The 17,482-nt window shown below is 41.0% G+C and overlaps 2 protein-coding genes across 4 annotated transcripts; one reads left to right on the top strand and one right to left on the bottom strand.

Annotated features, from left to right (window-relative positions):
* Positions 1-960: 960 nt before the first annotated feature.
* LOC119734555 (protein PERCC1-like) lies at positions 961-11,047 on the top strand. Its single transcript, XM_038208090.1, has 2 exons — positions 961-1,162; positions 9,372-11,047. The coding sequence occupies exon 2, from the start codon at positions 9,492-9,494 to the stop codon at positions 10,458-10,460; it is 969 nt and encodes a 322-aa protein (XP_038064018.1). The 5' UTR covers positions 961-1,162; positions 9,372-9,491; the 3' UTR covers positions 10,461-11,047.
* Positions 11,048-12,783: 1,736 nt separating this feature from the next.
* On the bottom strand, positions 12,784-15,960 carry LOC119734521 (7,8-dihydro-8-oxoguanine triphosphatase-like). Of its 3 annotated transcripts, none has more exons than XM_038208053.1 (4): positions 15,837-15,960; positions 15,227-15,409; positions 14,892-15,037; positions 12,784-14,474 (listed from the first exon to the last, which is right to left on the bottom strand). In XM_038208053.1, the coding sequence occupies exons 2-4, from the start codon at positions 15,379-15,381 to the stop codon at positions 14,284-14,286; spliced, it is 492 nt and encodes a 163-aa protein (XP_038063981.1). In that variant the 5' UTR covers positions 15,382-15,409; positions 15,837-15,960; the 3' UTR covers positions 12,784-14,283. The 3 variants fall into 3 exon arrangements, with proteins under 3 accessions (XP_038063981.1, XP_038063983.1, XP_038063982.1); XM_038208055.1 differs by having other exon boundaries at positions 15,227-15,387; positions 15,837-15,928; XM_038208054.1 differs by lacking the exon at positions 15,837-15,960 and adding an exon at positions 15,665-15,740.
* Between the last annotated feature and the right edge of the window lie 1,522 nt (positions 15,961-17,482).

Raw genomic sequence — 17,482 nt, 5'->3', positions numbered from 1 at the left:
GGTCCTTTCTCTATAATGGAACTGGAAGTACATGTGACAGAAAAGTTTGAAACTCTCAAGGGAAAGTTTGGGCAGTGATTGTCGTTATTTTGCAGAGTTGTATCTGGCTCCATGTTTGAAGACCAGTCTGTCTATGGTCCACCACACTTTAATCCCAAGTCAAATCACAAGTCAAGTAATAAGTAACTTGCCAAGTACCAAGGAATGAAAAATGACAAAGGTTTCTTAAAAGTTCATTTTGAATTGCTATTCACTTGACTAGGCCCTTAAGATTTAATAGAAGCTGTATAGGCCTACTTCACTTCGAATCTCACCGTGGGCCGACTTGTCGATAGGTCGGTAGTCCCTGCCCGAATCGCTTTATGGGATTTTTGTAAATGGGGTTTCTATCGCCACTTAAATGTAACTTCCCTCTTCTTCATTGACTTCTTCTCCTCTAGGGGAAATTTGAGCATGGAGGAAGGAAGAGATTTGAGGAACCGTTAAACTTCCCAGCAAACATAAGACTAAACTGATCGTTTAACTGAAACGTTTAAATCAACCCATCACGAGGAGATAGAGTGTTGCATTTCTTGGCCCCAGTTTCTGTCATTGTGTGTGATTTATATTCGGTATCATTGTATCTGGCGAACAATTAGCCCTCCTTTATTTTACACGTGTTTGGCGTAGGCGTTACTAACGACCCTTTGCTCACACACGCAGGCCTGATAAGGTTTTACACTTTGACCAGTTGGGGGGGGGGGGGAGACAAGCAAGAGAGAAGTGACGTCTGTCTGCGACCAAAAAAAAAAAAAACTCGACATGCAAATTAACCTCGTTGAAACCACCAATCGGATTATAGTTGTGACGTCAGGCTAGCGCGACGCCGACCAATCATGACTTTGGATTGGGCGCCGCGGTGTTGAGATGGGAGTGGTGTGTGTTTGTATGGTTAAAAAAAAAGGACTGAACACACTTTCTACTCTGCGGGAGAAAAAAAAACTGCTGTCAGTACGGCAGGTGCTTGGCCTAGTTTCGGATATAAAAACCCGAATGGGGCTTCCAGGACTATGCACTTTTGCAAGCAGCAGCGGTAGTTAGTTGCACCGACTGTGTCTGTTATATCTTCCTCCGGACTAAGGCGCTACTGTATATACATCCGGCCTCATGGGCGTTTGAGAAAGTAAGTTTACTCATTTTCAATCAGTCTTTCTAAAAAAAAATTGGTTTGACTATAAATTTCTAATTTTAAAAGCTCTTCAATCTGCACTCTTTCAGTTCAGTTCATTTATTTCCACAATGTTCACAACTAAATCAAAGTATCACAATATGTTCATGTTAAACAGAGGAACTCCTGAAAACAAATTTATTAATATCGAAAAAGTAAAGATGCGGCCTGCGGAAATGACATATACCATTATTTTTCCCCAGAGACAAAAATCGCAAGAATTTGATATTATTGCGTATGCTTTTATCAAAGGATCATTTCTGGGGTCACGTGTCAAGGAAAATAATACTTGAAACATGTTCGGGCAATTATGAAAGATGAGTCAAACGGGACCAGGGTGTTAGCCACGGTCATGTTTCGTCAAAAATTGTTGATCAATTTCCTCTATAAATGTGTCCAAAACCGAGTGCACTTTGTTATAAGAAGTTATAAAGTTGACATTACATCACTAGCGAAAGTCGCTGGGCACAGATGTATTTTTCTGTAATGAATGTATGGACAAATGAATTCACTTGATTGAGCAGCATTATTGTTTTTGCTTTGTATGTCTGTGTCACGCGTTCCATTGCACCAATCGTCCGCGTTTAAACGGAAATATATCTGAAGGCAAAAATCCTTCCGAGTACACTTCATACCAAAATTGAATGCCAAGAGATAAACAAGGATAGTTTTCTTTGAGTCAAACTCGAACAGCATAACCGTATCTATCGTTTAAATTTCGTCACTGCTTTCCTAAAAATATAGGACCATTTTTATGACTGGGATCGTTTGCAAATATCCACAAATAGAAATTAATTCATAAGCCTATATAAATATCGAAATTGAAATTTGGAAACCACTATAGCTAGGGTCTGGTGCAAAGCAACTCTTTGTCAATTACGCATGCTCTGAGAAACTTGATTTCTGTCACATTAAGCCTTTATAGAAAACAATGATTTAGACTTATACAGCGTGAGCAAAAAAAAAGCGAAACCCAAATGTCGGGACCATTGTGCTAGTGAAGTTCTGCATGTAGCCTTTTAAATCTAGGATATGAAAGCCCAATCCATAAGCTTTCTTTTAGTACAAGAATCATTCAAATCACTCATGTACTTTCCAATTTACGGAATTTTAAACACAACCACCGTTTTAAAGTTCTGTCCACGGATCACAAGAAGGTAGGTGTTTCTTTCAGCAAAACGAAAACACTTTATATACAGATGTGTGTGCATTTTTTGCGTTTTGCTGAAAGAACGCACACCTTTTGTGTGATCTGTGGACAGAACTTTAAAACGGTGGTTGTGTTTAAAATTCCGTAACTTGAAAAGTAAATAAGTGTTTTAAATGATTCTTGTACTAAAAGAAAGCTTATGATGGGGCTTTTATGTCCTAGATTTTGAACGTGCTACATGCAAAACTTCACTAAAACAATAGTCCCGACATTTGGGTTTCGCTTTCGTACTCGCCCTGTACGGCCGGAATCCGTGGTTCATCATGTGAATCAGGCGCGAATGGGAAGTTGAAAGTGTTTTTAAATTGTGCCATCCGAAAGAATTTATTTTTGGTTAAAAGTGAAGACATAACTTAGTGATATTCGCCTTTTTCTTGAAGATACATTGGGCTGCTTCTTTATCGGGTAAAATTGACACCTAAGGGTTATCTTTTAGACTGAGTGTTGTGTTAAGTGAATGCAAAAAGATCTTAGAAATACAAATTAGATAATAATATTATATGGCATGCTTCAATCTGGTCACCAGTTGGAGTTACCCACAAAATATGAAGCTTAAAGTTTGGGAGACCCTGATGTCTCCATCTCAGTAGGCCTTTTACCAAAAGCAAGATTCTATCATGGAGAAAGAGTTCCTAAGGATCGCGAATAAGTACCTCCAAAATGTTGTTAAATTTAAAACAATAAAAATGAGAAGCCATGGTCCAGTATGTAACGGGAAAAAGTACATAGAACAATTTGCGGTCACTTCCGATCATACAATTAATGTGTTGGAGTTTCGTTTAATGCAAAAGTGCATGGCGATTAAAAAAAAAAAAAAACCAGTATGACAGTTTGCTGTACACCGTAAAACTGGGAGTCTCAAAAACACATCAACAGTGAAAATCAATCCTTATAGTTTCCTTATAATAGCCAGTGACATAAGTTTAGTGAATTCAAATGTGACGCCGAGGATCAAGCTATATCATTCACTTGGTTAATAAGCACGATTAATCTGCTTTCAGGTTTTGTCATGTCACTGATATTGATGCTGAGATTCTCTTCACATTATATAAAATGTGCAAATAAGAAAGCCTAATGAAGTCCATTTTGCGCATTTTTGCTAATACAGGTCGTCGCGACGAATCGCAGCAGACATAAAAATGCGGCACAGTCTAAATGTATAAGTCAACTTTATTCTGAAAATTGCAGGTTTTTTTGTGACACAGGTTTTTGAAAGACGCTTGAAATGAAACGATCCTGATAGATCCATGAGACGTTCCAAATATGAGTTGGCCCGTAAAACTCTGGTCACATAGTACGCAAAATGCTTTCCCGGCATATATAATGCAATTCATTTTGAAATGGAATACTTTCTGTCGCTGCAGTGTAATAACTGCACGACAGTTGCCACCATTATAGCTTGGATGGAGACATTTTAAAATTGTGTTGCATATACCATTAGTCTTCATGCAGTAAAAAAAAAAAAGGTATTCGTTCTTTTGGCTACAGAATGCAATGGCAGTTGGTTGGGCCCTGCGAGCTCATATCTCTATCTTATTACTTCCGATAATATGAATAAAGAACAATTTCTTTTGTGAAATGCAAATATTAGGTATATTTTTATATCAAAGAGCAGAGTACGTGTAGACTATTAAATGTTAAGCGTCCTTTATCTTTCACACACGTCCAACTGTCGTTTGTAATAAAATGGTTTTAATTGAAATATTGTTCGGGATTCGCCACACGCGCTGCTCCGTGTTGGCTAAACGACATTACGGCTGTTCCTAAAGCTTTCGATTTTCAACGAAATGTATCTGCTTTATATGCTGTTCTTTAAAGATATGAATTTAAGTTTTTAATAGAAAAATCAAATTTGAACTTGCATTTAACTTGAAAATCTATAGTGAATGTTAATCTATTGTCGACTACTATAATACAGTGTTATTCAAAAAGAAAGTGACCTGGATTATTGATTTTTTTTTAAGCTATCAAATTTGAAACGCCAATGAAGTATGTCTTAAAAGAGCATGTTCTTCCACTTATCTGAAAAAAATACAGAAATTGGTCCATGCTATTAGACGTTACGAAAGTTCCCCCCTCCAATCCTTTTTTGGCTAACTAAAAAAACTACTGAGCACCTCTCACTCAAATAACGACTAATCAGTACAGAAATTCCTTATAGCAATCCAGCCATACTCTTTATTTGGCCCAAAACAGTGATAACGTGTACGAATTTATGCAATTTATGACAAATGATACCGAAAACAGTTGTACTTTACAAAAGTACCATTTGTCATAATTTGCATACTTTTGTACATAATATCACTGTTTTGAGCCAAATAAAGAGCATGGCCGGATTGCTAAGGAATTTCTGTACTGATCAGTCGTAATTTGCGCAAGATGTGCCCGGTAGTTTTTGAGTTAGACAAAAGAATATTAAGGGGGACTTTCTTTTTTTGTTGAGTGTAGGTACCCTTGATTATCGCTAAAACGTTGCATCGTATTACACGACCGAAGGCCGCATCAGCATAACAGCCCTTCATGCCGTTATACGCTGCCATTTTGTCCTGGGTCGTGACTCCGACATTATAGCGCCACTTATTCCATCGCGTCGTTAAAAACATAGTTAAATCAAAGTAAAAAATAAAGTATTTATCGTTAGCTTATTCGTGTCATTTTCATCTGAAGAACAAAAGATTGTTCTCTCCCCGTGCCATTTTTGAGTTTCATCCAGAAAAAAAAGGTTAATTTTAAAATTGTTATTTTTCTTTGATGACACATCGAACAAAAAAATCCGCCAACATTTAGTTGTGGAATATTTTATTGCACATGATATGAATTGTTTGCGGCCCTTACAGTAATTGAGTCGTTTCTTTGTGAGATATGGGCGCAGAGAGACCCGAAATAAAAGCGGTTTTTTGGTTAATTAACAGGGTTAAAATTTCAAAGGTAGAATAAGTAGATTTTTCTGTTTAAATAAAACATACAAATTAAAAATTCGTGAGGAGAAAAAAGTCGACGATGTTGGAGAGCATCTTAGGCCTAGAGCAACTTAAACTTTTACGATTTGAAAAGTGCCTAAGATTATTAACTTCCAAAAAAACACCCAAGTGACGGGCTCTCGACCAGTAGGAATGGGTAAACTGTCTTACATTTGGTACTTATGAAATCAATGAAATGGGTTGTGATTAATATTGTTGTAAACAATGACAATTGTTGTATTAAGGCAAATGGTGTGTATTATAAATATGGTAACAGCGCAGGCAAAAATTAAAAGTGATATGTAAGACCGTTTACTCCAGACCGAATGTACTTTGGTTTTGCATTTTTCATCCAATATTGACCGCGCATTCCTCTGAACAAAAAAACTTCCAAAACAATCTATAGGCTTACATAACTTATCAGGCTACTTCGTTCGTGGTCTGGTGTTTGACAAGCGCCCTATAAAATCCTACAAAAGAAAGCATAAAAGCAAGAAATCACTCGTGTCCGTTTTTTTACAAACAGGAATGGAGGAATTTCAGATTGGCACTGAAGCCGAGGGCCTTAGTACTGTCTTTTGTTGAGAGGATTAAAACAAGAAAATGTCCTTAATTCAAAGAATGGCTCAGCACTGAGAACCTCGATTTTAGAGTACTGGTTTGAAATTCGTCTATTGAGTACTTCGGAGTTTGTCCCAATTCAGGTTCATCCGTTGTTTTCCCAGGCCGCCCTCCCGGCCCTCCCGGCCCCTCCGCCGTGGGGAACAAACTATGAAAACGGTATTTTATGCATTGATAAACTGTAACCCTCGCCTATAGATCAACCCACAAGTTAACCAAAATGTGTGGTTTCTGTCTCCAATAATGCCGAAACTACGGTGCTCCTTCTTTGCGACGTATTTAACAAAAACGATAAACATTCTTCCAACCGTTGGCTCACACCTCACGTTAATACAAGCAAATTTGACGTCACAAAAGACCGCAGCGAAATTCGCCGAAGTTGAAAATGTGTCCAACGAATATTTTGCCGTGAGCCCGTGACGTCACTAATCATCCGCGTTCACTTATCACGCCGAGATGAACCGGTCTTTACCTATTCTTCATCTAACTTCCAATGTTAAAGAGGAAGTTAATTCTCATTACATGAGTTTGTCTTATGAAAGGCATTTTAAGAAGGGAGGGTTGAAGTATATATAGATTTTTACAAGGAAAAAGGCTAACTGATGTCCTGTCGTAAACTACATGTAATGAATTTGGTTGAAAGGCATTTTTTTTTCAAGCGAGAAGGATTCACAGGAAGTTTTCTCACGAATAAGATAAAGATTTACGGTAGCACCATGTGATAAATCTCTTTTGTGAGTTTGTGAGGTTCTGAAAGGATCCGGGGGAAACTCAACGTTTCGGACAGTATGCTCTGCCCGTCGTCAGGAGACACGAAGGGGGAAAATGGTACTTTGTATTACCTAACGTAAACTAATATGCATACGTAGGCCATATTAAAGCCTACTGAAATGACACCGTCGTGATTGATAATTTGGTATCGGCTGTATGCACCACACCCCCTAAACACTACCAGTGTCGGCTGAGGTACAATGAATTCAAAAGTTTTGCAAGCAGGTATATAGGGTATAAATTGCAAGCTATACTTTTGTCAAAAGCGCGCCCCAAGGTTTGGCACATCGGCGAATGCCACATATGGCTCTTTGGTATACCATTGCTTGTTGTGGATCATGATAGCTTTAAACCTGTGTCCGTATAAAGAACATAAGTGTGCAGTATCAATGTTAAGTGTAAATGTGTCGAGCGGAGGAAACAAAAATCGCTAATGGACTTGCTCTTGTACTTTTTTCTTATTCAATCATGATTCTTGCCAAGACAAAGGTGGCGTACAGATCGTTAAGCTGCAGCCATTATCAGGGGACACAAGAACACACGCACGCGGGCTGGCAAGAAAAAGTGCAGTCCATGCTATAAATTGCTTCACAGATATACACCCGGGACACTCCAGATCCTAGTTGACTTCGTCTGGCAATTTAATGCCCTCGTGTGAGTGCGTTGCTCAAGCACGATCGATGTATACACACTCCCTCCCCATAAAATGAAATAAAAAAGCGAGTCCGGACAGTGAGAGTAAGTGCCAAGGTGTTATGATCTTTTCTGATACTTGACTTCATAAATAGAAAGCTGGTGGTGGCAGGCTGTAATTAGCTTCTTGGTTGAGAGATTTCTCCCCCAATCCTTACGGCTTGAGTATCCAACAGCGGGCCTCCTAAATAGATCTGTTCGCCTAAACCATCGACAACCCTCCACTTAGGGTAGGCTATTCACGATTCCCTGCGATCTATAGCTACAATAATAAACCCCGCCAAGTTTAGGGGGGAAGGTAGAGCATTAATATCTACTTGTCCTTTTTGACTAAAACCAGAGTGATATATGGGCCTGGCTTGACGTTAATTCGTTTGCAGATGGTGTTTGCACAGTTCTCCACACTGGCCGGGGCTAGAAGGGTTGGGTGATGCCGTTTTCCATTAATATTTCGCCCGCCTCGCTTGGTACGGTGGCCAGCAACCAGCGAGGCGGGTCGTTGACAAGCTGCCAAGTTCAATTGCACCCCGAGTCCAGGCTACACACAATCACCCACGACGGTGGATATAAACGGCGCTGCTTATACACATCAACACCTCGGTTTCACATTATATACATAAAATTCATCATACTTGGCGATCATGAAACAAAGAAACATTACCGAGCCTGGGAGAACATATACAAACAGACACGACAATGTGAAATCTGCATTTCATTGCACTACCGATTCCTATATTTACAGTGAAACGAATGAAATTTGGAATGTTAATACACGTATTTTTTTCAGAGGGATCACTCAGTCATAAAAAGGTAGTTTACACATCTTTTGGTCATTCCCCCCAACAAATCATAAATACGGGTCAAATTTGAATTTGCAACCTTCTTTTGCAATTTCATCTCCCGAACAATTTATTTTATTTAAACCTGCAAATTTGTTTGAAACAGTAACAAACTTGCATTTTGTGTTTGGACTTAAACTAGATGAAACCACTAAATTATAGAAAATTAATGTATAAGAATTAAACCGTCCAAAGCTCTGTTAATAGTTTATAAGAAAACAATCTCCAAATATTGTGCACACGTAACGCAAAGAACCTGTAATTCAAGCACAATTAAATATACCCAGGGTTTTTTTTCCCCCTGTAAACTCACTAAAATAAAGCTTGAATTCTGTACTGGAATAATATACTGTGGGGGAATTGACATTTCCCATTTAGCGTCCAAAGTTCAGGCCCGGTAGCTTGCTTGGCAGAAAATGTCGCCAGTCAAATGACTCGTATCGCCTCGCCGAGGCCTGGTGGAACCGACCGCCATGCTCGCATCATTACCCTCATCAAACAGTAGCCCTTACCTCCGTCTTATTTTGATATGATGACGGTAAACGATACACACACTACTTCATGACTCGTTCACCGTCGAGCATGTCTTTCCTGCTCGGTCTCTGTGTGTGTATATTATACATCATAACTACTGCTTGGATTTGTCTTGGCAGTAATCCGAGCAAGACTTGATGCATGACCAACGGTAATATTTCATACTTTACGGCGACATTGGATCGAGAAACGAAAACCCATATCGGATCAAAATTAGTCGCGTCAGTCAGTGCTGTTATAAGGACTTCGAACTGATCGAGCATTATAGGTTTTCGATTTTTAGGTAATGCTCTCTCTGATTTGTTCTAGACTCTATGTTGGTTATCGGACTTATTCTTGGATTGCATTGTGATTAGAATAATGTCCTGGTATGACCGAGCATGAAACACTTTGGAGATATTTATGATTGCAGAGAATGTCATTAGCGTGCAGTTACTAAGGAGACAGCGAGGCTAGAGCGTGCAATGGACGGTTGGTGAACCTCATTTGTATTGTATACGTTTCTCATATTTCTCTCTTGTTTCCAAACCTTGCAGGTTAATGAATCTAGATTTTCGTCAACCTCCCGCATCTCAGATACTCTCTGAAGGTCGACAGAGTTTTGAAAGTCTACTAGTGTGCTGACAAAGTGGTTAATCTTCGAAACCAACGGCGACATGATGGCCACTGAAATGGCAGTGGGTTTCGGCCATCAGGGCATGACGGCAGTCAACTTCGGCCATAACTTCCCGCTACATCAGCACCATCAGATAGACGGGTATGATTACTACACCCATCAGCCGGCCAGGAGCTACCAAGATCACGTGATGGTGGCACAACACAACCAACACCACGATGAGGTGGATGAGGAGGACATAGAAGATGAAGATATCGATGAGGAGGAGGAGGAGGAGAGCGAGAATGAGTCCATGTACACCTCGGCCGACATGGACTCGGAGGTCGCCAGCGAGGATCTAGCGGAGCCCGAGCCCAACGTTGCCGAGCAGCTCCTGGAGTTCGCCCAGGCCGTCAATCGAGACATCCAGAAGTACTTTGGCCGGAAGAAGAGTGCGCACGAACCCGACTCGTCGGTGGGGACTGTGTACGAGGACCGCTTCGCCTCGGGCAAGTCGGGACGGGAGCTGTACTACGCCGACCTGCTGAGGGTGGCTCAAAATGGCGACGCGGCCGAACCGTACAGCACAGGACGCGGGAGGAGGACTGATGCTTCCATATCGCCTCGTGCATCTACATCATCCGCATCATCAGCAGCGGAAAACGCAGATGTGATCAACGCGAACTATTCCTGTCAGAAAGGGCTGGGGCCCTTGAAGGAGCTGTTTGATTTTGCCATCGGGGGCTGCATGGACAGCATCAGTAATGACCGCCGGGACGGCCACTGGCAATCTCAGGACTCCTCCTCCTCCCAAAAATGCTTCCCGACGTTACCATGGAGAAAGCGGGCCCTGCCCAGTAGCTTCTTCGTGGAGCCTGGTTCCCGTGGTCAGCCCCGTAATGGCTCTGTTGGCTACGGCTCGCATGTGACCATGATACCAGAACACGAGACACCAGACTTCAGTGACCTTGTTGCCAACTTCACCTCCGATTATGACAACCAGCTAACAGCTACAACTGTTAGCCATTGAGACAGGACACATAATGATGCGTCAATTAAAGAAAAACACCACGCCATTCTTTCAAAGTACTTAAATTCCAGACGCCATTATTGCATGGTACAATTTAATATAGGGGAAAAAACTGTCTAATAAGTTAACCCACCATTCTGTTTCTGATCACGATATAGATGTGAGTTGTGGGAAGGGCCAGGATTGGCCTTTCCCTGTGCCCTTTTGCCTACGAATTCCCATTGTTAATAAATCTTTAGATAAACTGAACGACGAATAAGCTGATTAAGCTGTGTAGGCCTACACCGTTCAGTACAATGAATTTATTATGTGCATTTTAGCGACCTCATCTTAACGAAAGCCTATGCTTGTTTACTGCCTGCAGAGCCTCCCAGTACTTTGCAAAACGCAGTTTCCATGAAATTAATTATTTCTGTTAAATTTTCCGATTGAATACCAACGCTAAAATTTCCTAGAATGTAAATCCATTATAATTATCGTTTCCATACTGTAAGCGAAAATGTCTTGCTCTTCTGAAACATCAAATGCACATAGGCGTCGCCAGAATTTTTTTCGGGGGGGGGGGGGAAGCACATTTTCTTCCCGAAATCCCTGTAAAAAAAACTTTCCAGCATATTCTCGATTTATCATTTTTCGAGTATGGGCAGGGACATTTGCCCCCCCCCCCCCAACCCATTAAATTAATAGCAATATGACTTTGAGCATCTTTTTCTTTTTTCACCTTTTTTTCCCCTCCTTTTTTCCTCTCCTTTTTTTTTGGCTTTTCCATGGGGGAGCGCCCCCCTCCTTGCCCCCCTCCCTTGCGACGCCCATGCAAATGCACCGTAAAAGTCATAAAGATGTTTTTGTCTTTATATCGAACTGAGAGATGACAATACTATTTAAAGATGAGGGATTATTCAAAAAGTCAGTATTTAAGAATAACAAGTGGGTGAAGAACTGAATAAAAACATCATGAGAGGAGAATGTAACGGGATGTTTGAAGCAATTTCAGTAGAAAACGGGAGCAGGAACGCAAGGAGGATCGTCTGTCGTCTTAAAAACAGAAGTGGTAGCATATATTTCAAGATTGTCTCACAACGGACCGTTGTTTTTCTGGAGTTTTTTTTCACTCGTGGAACGGCCACCGCGTTGCGCGTTTTGTTTCACGAATTTACATGCTGCGATGGCAAAAACGCGTTCTCTCATTTTTGAAGTTTCACGGAGAGACGAATTTCTTTGGTGATGAATTAATGTGTAATAATTGTGTTTATTGGGCAATTGCAGACACGATTGCGTGTTGTGAAATGTATCTTTGCTTCAACACAATATCAATATCCTTCATCATCAAATTACAAAAGTGCAGGGTTTAGCCATGTGTCAAGGGTAGCTTAATACGACCACCACTACAAAATGATGATTCGTCTACCCTAATGTCTCCCTGATGGCTCCCCATATGTCTACCCCCAAACAAGGTGAGGTCCATGGTGACCGTGTCCAAGACTTCAAATGGTCCAGAGTCTAATAATTATAAGTTAGTGTAATAGGTGTTACAACTGTTAATGGTACCTATGGGAGACCTGTCAATCCTTTTTATTCGAACTCAGTAGACACCGGACATCAGGGAGACATTTTGTCAGAGCCCCCCTTTAAGAGGCAAAACGTTATCGTCGCAATTAGGTTATATTTGTTGCTCGTGGCCTAAGACAAGATAAGTTTGCGGTAGCACCATGTGATTAAGTCTCTTTTGCGAGTATGTGTGGTTCTGAAAAGAACCGGAGTCCCTCCGGTTCTTTTCAAACCTCCGGCTCTTTTCAGAACCACACATACTAACAACCACACACTCACTCACTTTTCAGAACCACACATACTCACAAAAGAGATTTATTCACATGGTGCTACCGCAAACTTATCTTGTCTTAGTATCTATCCACCATGCAAACCTTCAAATCTCAGCTCGTGGTCTAATTAGTAAAAAAAACCAAAAAAAAACCCACCAAATTCGTGGGAAAGGATAAGGGGAATATTGGATTAGGGGACATTTAAGTTGAAAAATGTTGTACACAACCCTATGGGAATGCCCCCCTGCAATGGCTGACCAAAAACTGCATGGATCAATATTGGCAGTGGTGAAGTGATCCCCAGAACAATGGCTAAACTGAACGTCACACTTACACTTTTTTTTAAGGAAAAGTGTCCACCCTACTTCACCCAATCAAATTGCCATGACCTACAGCAAGTGCCGATTGCCCAGGTTCAATTAGACTGTTGTTCACATTCATGACTTAATTAACGAGGAACGAATCCACGAGAAACTCATACAGAAAGAAAACATATCAAACGGTAAATGTTAATTGTTGATGATCACCAATCAACGCACTTTATTAAGATTTTCACATGTATTTAAAAGTTACAGGCAAGTTGTCTGGTAAAAAAAATTGTTGAAGTTCTAGTACTTTTTTTAATTATGTTAATTTTTCCGTACAACTTTTACAGGTTTCCTTTTAGCTAACGTGTGCGTCTAAAACGACACAAAACTGTTTTGCCCCAACCAAGGGCGGTGTCGACGGCGAATTTTTTTTGAGTTGCAGATAAATATTGTGTGACCGCCGACCAATGGTCTCAACACTTGCATCGTGCGCGCAGAGTTTGTATAAGGATGCAGGGTGCAGGAATGACATTAATCTACTAACAATGTTCTCCCTTTCCTTCACCAAATCTTGTGAGATAGACAAGCCGTCACAAGCTCTTAAAGGATAGGATTGTCGCAGGTTGCAGACCAGTAAATAAATTAATAAACTGCCATAGACCTCAGTGATAATTACGCCCACCTCCAAACATTTTGAAAAATACTCACAACCCTCCAAGGTGTTAGGGACACACCAATGAAAGCTTTTTCATCATCTTTCATTTTCTGCACAATTATTTGGGGGGTTTATCGATGACTTTTTGGAGAAAATCCATCCAATGATGATCACCACTAAAAGCAGTCCTAAAGACCATCGCCATTTTGAAAAAGGAATGCCTACGCTCCATTGCAAAATATAGAGCATTTTTTGGCCACATTTCATCTGAATTTCACAGAAATAAGAGCTCGCAGTCCTGTGCACGGCTTCCACCCTTCTTTTTTTTTTACAAAATGTTCTCATATGAAAAACATTGAGGGCATTCAAATCGTGATTTGGCCGGCGTAGGCAATTTCGGGCTAATACTCTCCTGCACCCTCGCAATTTAAGAGCACGGTAGGAGTGCACAATATCAACAAGATGTCTGGTAAAGCGCCCCCTGTTGAGCGATAAAGCAATGCATTTCAGTCCAGTTCAGCACGTGTGGTTTTGAGATAGAATGTTTTAAAAACGGAAGATACATGTTCCAGTCAAGTTATTTTTAAAGAACCCAATTTTCATAAATTTTCATTAAAAAAATAGGAACAATTGGAATTTTTAAATACAAATTGTGAATGTTTCAGATGAAAAAAATGAAATTGTTTTTAATTACAACAAAACTCAAGAAGACGAAACCCACATTGCCAAATAAGGAAAAATACCATAGAATATGGACATTTACATTTTAGATCGATTTCAATTAAATTCACTGTTTTGGAAACAAAGGTGAAAACATACTAATTATGTGCATACACACCCATTTTAATACCAATTTACAATTGGAATAACCAAGTGAGTTGTCATTTAAATGAAAACAAAGCTGCTTTTGTTCAATTATAGAAACCTATCACACCTTAGACAGAGTATAAAAATAGAGCAGCATCACGTGTATGTATCTTAATTCAGCAGACTGCGAACCAATTTTACATGAAAAGATGCCCCAAATGTCTCTATTTGAGTCACTTTACACAATTGCTGTCTGTGGTCTCCAACTCCTCCAGACTACAGTCCAATATTTTGTCGTGACCCTCAAACTTAATGTAACCTTTGAACTTCGACCCCCGAAGGAAAATGGGAAACCAGTATGCATCGTCAGGCCACATGCTGTGGAAGGGAATGGCGTCCAGTGCGAACCACTCGGGTCTCATTTCTGCAACGAGAAGTAAAAGGCAACACAGCAGTGTTCAGACTCGGGGGTAAGGTGTTAACAAAATGTCTACAAAGTTGGGTTATGGGATTTGCGATTATTGCAATGAGGACCATAGTCCCCTTGCTCCCCCCCCCCCCAAAAAAGTAGCATTCTTGTAATTTTGGTGGGTTATTAGAAAATAAACCTGAGGAGTGTATAAGACTGTTTTAAAATCGATATTGTAGAAACCTCATCCCTTTTCCCTTCATGTATATGGATAAATTACAACAACAAAAAAGATGGGGTGCAAACGCCCCCCCCCCCCCCTTTGAATTTGCAGTAGCCGAACAGCCTGTTGTAGCAAAAAATCTGGGGTTTGTCACTGTCTTCTTGCCTCCCTCAACACCCCCCCCACCCTCTTAAGATTGATACCATTACCTTCCGTTTCTTGAAGTTCCCCCTCGTATTTGTCCCCTCGGAAGATGTGCACCTCAAGAATCTGTGGCTCGCCGACAAACTCAAAATCTATCCTCCCGACTTCCTCAAATTCTGTCAGTGTGAGACCACACTCCTCCTCCACCTCCCTGAAGGAAGAAAAAAGCTATCAGATTCAAAAGACCTCTTTGGTTTTATTGAGCACAAGGACCATGTTCCCCATCAGGATTCGAACCCATGTACCATGGCACTGTCGGTACAGGACTACAGGAGTAGAACACAAACAAACCAAGGCCTGTCTGCCCGTGTGATTTGGTAGGAATGTGTAAAGTACAAACCTTTTGGCTCCTTGGGCAATGGTCTCCCCAGCTTCCACTTTCCCGCCAAACCCGTTCCATCGATTGACGCCGAAGCCCCGTTTCTTCATGCCCAGGAGGATCCTGTACTCCTCTCTAATTAACACCAATGTCAGAACTTTATTGGGTACTCCCATGTCGCGCTTGAAGGTGAAAGATGTTAGCCTACCAATAATGACCAAGAACAAAAACATGATTCGAATAATTAACACAAAAACAAGCTTTTTTACAAACATGACAAAGTTAAAACTTGAACACATGGGACTCATGGGCATGGCCTAGCAGTTAAGAGCAGCGCACCGGACTCATGCTAGGGTGTTTCAAAGGCAGCAGAATGTGGGTTGGAGCCCGGGTCTCGACACTTGTGCCCTTAGGCAAGGCACTTAACCATTATTGCTTCGTCCTTCGGATGGGACGTACCCAGGAACATATCGCTAGTCAAGAGAAGAGGCTTGCCCCGGTGTTTCTGGCCTCCTGTTAAAACTCCCCTGCGGAGTATTTGGGACGAGACGAACCAACCAAGTACTTGGAAAATTTATGACTCAGTGATAAATGATGACGGTAATCCTTTAGACAGGTTGGAGAATCTTACCTAGTTAAAGTGTCACAAAAAAAACTCCCGCCGATTCTTGATCTTGTTTTGATATGGCCCTAGCCTGCACACACCACCACGTGTTAGAATATAACTACAATTTCACATGGAGAAGCCTAGGATATAGACTTAATGTGACGTGTCAATAGAGGGCGCATGTTAACATCTCCGCAGATATGTAAACACAGAATGGTCCATGTGGTCCATGTGAATTGCATGCACTAGTGGTAGGTTGCAAGAAATTGCCTGGTTTGCAAACCCGAAGGTTTCCACATGATGAGGAAAATTGAAGGACCTCCCTGGCAGGAAATTTTCTTCGTTAGTTTTGTTACATTCAGGCACCTTTCGAGCCAAATGATTTCAAGACCACAAGAAGAAATTTCTTTTCTTTTCAGTATTTTTTTAATGGGGCGGAGGCGGTATATGCAGAAAAAGATGTCATGTACTATATTGGGTAAAATGATTATAAAAAATTGCGCACCTATCGAAGATGTGACTTGATCATGGAGAAGTCAATCCGATCGACTACAATGTCACCGAAATAAGGAGAGCCGGGGGGGGGGGGGGGGGGGGGGTGGGGGGGGCCGGGGTGTATCGAAGGCTGAACGATGTCAGTCTCGACCTATGAGGGCGCTATACAGTTTCAATGGAAAGGTTTTTACAAGTTTTTGTCCACGCAGTTTTGCTTTTAAAGTGAGATAGACTTTGGATAAAACGACCAGGCCCAGGTTAAGTGTTTTGTAGTCCCTACTCCCTAGGGACTATGTGTTCCGTAGTATCTACTCCGCCCCGAGACATCGGCACAAAATTCATGCTATAATTAAAGGGAAAATACAACATTTGCAAACATCAAAAAATAAAACTATCAAATCATTTTGAAATACCTTGCTGGACTGTTGGTGAATGACAGTGTAAAGCATCCTGTAAAATCATGGCACCTGGTATACTGTCATTTTCAAGAAAAGTGCTATTTTTGTATCAATTTCCAACGCTGATCGGCCGATCAGCGTTGGAAAAAACTGGGGTTTTTCAAATACTGGCCCCAATTGACCATCGCACTTGTTTGCAATCGATTACACACCTATGAACGGGTGACAAGCCAGCTAGACTGGTTCCCTGACCTTACAATTTGCCAATGTATGTAAACTGCTCTGTTTCTTCTTATATGGAGTCAGGGAACCAGACAACAGGAAAATGATTGTTTTTCTTGGTTTTTATAGCATTTTCGAACCCAAAACCTCAAAAAAGTCATTGTAACTATTTGTGCTATATATTTCCAACCCCCCAATTCCATCCATTTCTGAAAATTACAGCAAAAGCAAATGATGTATATTCCCTTTAAAGTACAAAGCACTGTACAAATCAAGCCAGGGCAAACTGGTATAGGTCCTAGGTCTGAAGGCCTGTTGGCACCAAGGGCGTCAATCGCTTCTCAAAAGTGGGGGTGGGGTGGGGGTGGGGGGTTACATACATGTGTATCTTGATTAGAACTCATGTGAGTTAAAAGCCTAACGGCCGGGGTTCGGGGCCCGCTTGAGGGCCCCGAAAAAGAAATGGATTCTATAGATGCTCTGTCGGGTGCGATCTGAGGCAATTTCTGACCACTTTATCCAAAAGATCACCATTTTAAATATCATTTTTGGGTT

The sequence above is a fragment of the Patiria miniata genome, unplaced genomic scaffold (assembly GCF_015706575.1).
Source record: "Patiria miniata isolate m_02_andy unplaced genomic scaffold, ASM1570657v1 HiC_scaffold_27, whole genome shotgun sequence".
NCBI classification, from domain to species: domain Eukaryota; kingdom Metazoa; phylum Echinodermata; class Asteroidea; order Valvatida; family Asterinidae; genus Patiria; species Patiria miniata.
This window is presented reverse-complemented; position numbering and strand designations above follow the sequence as displayed.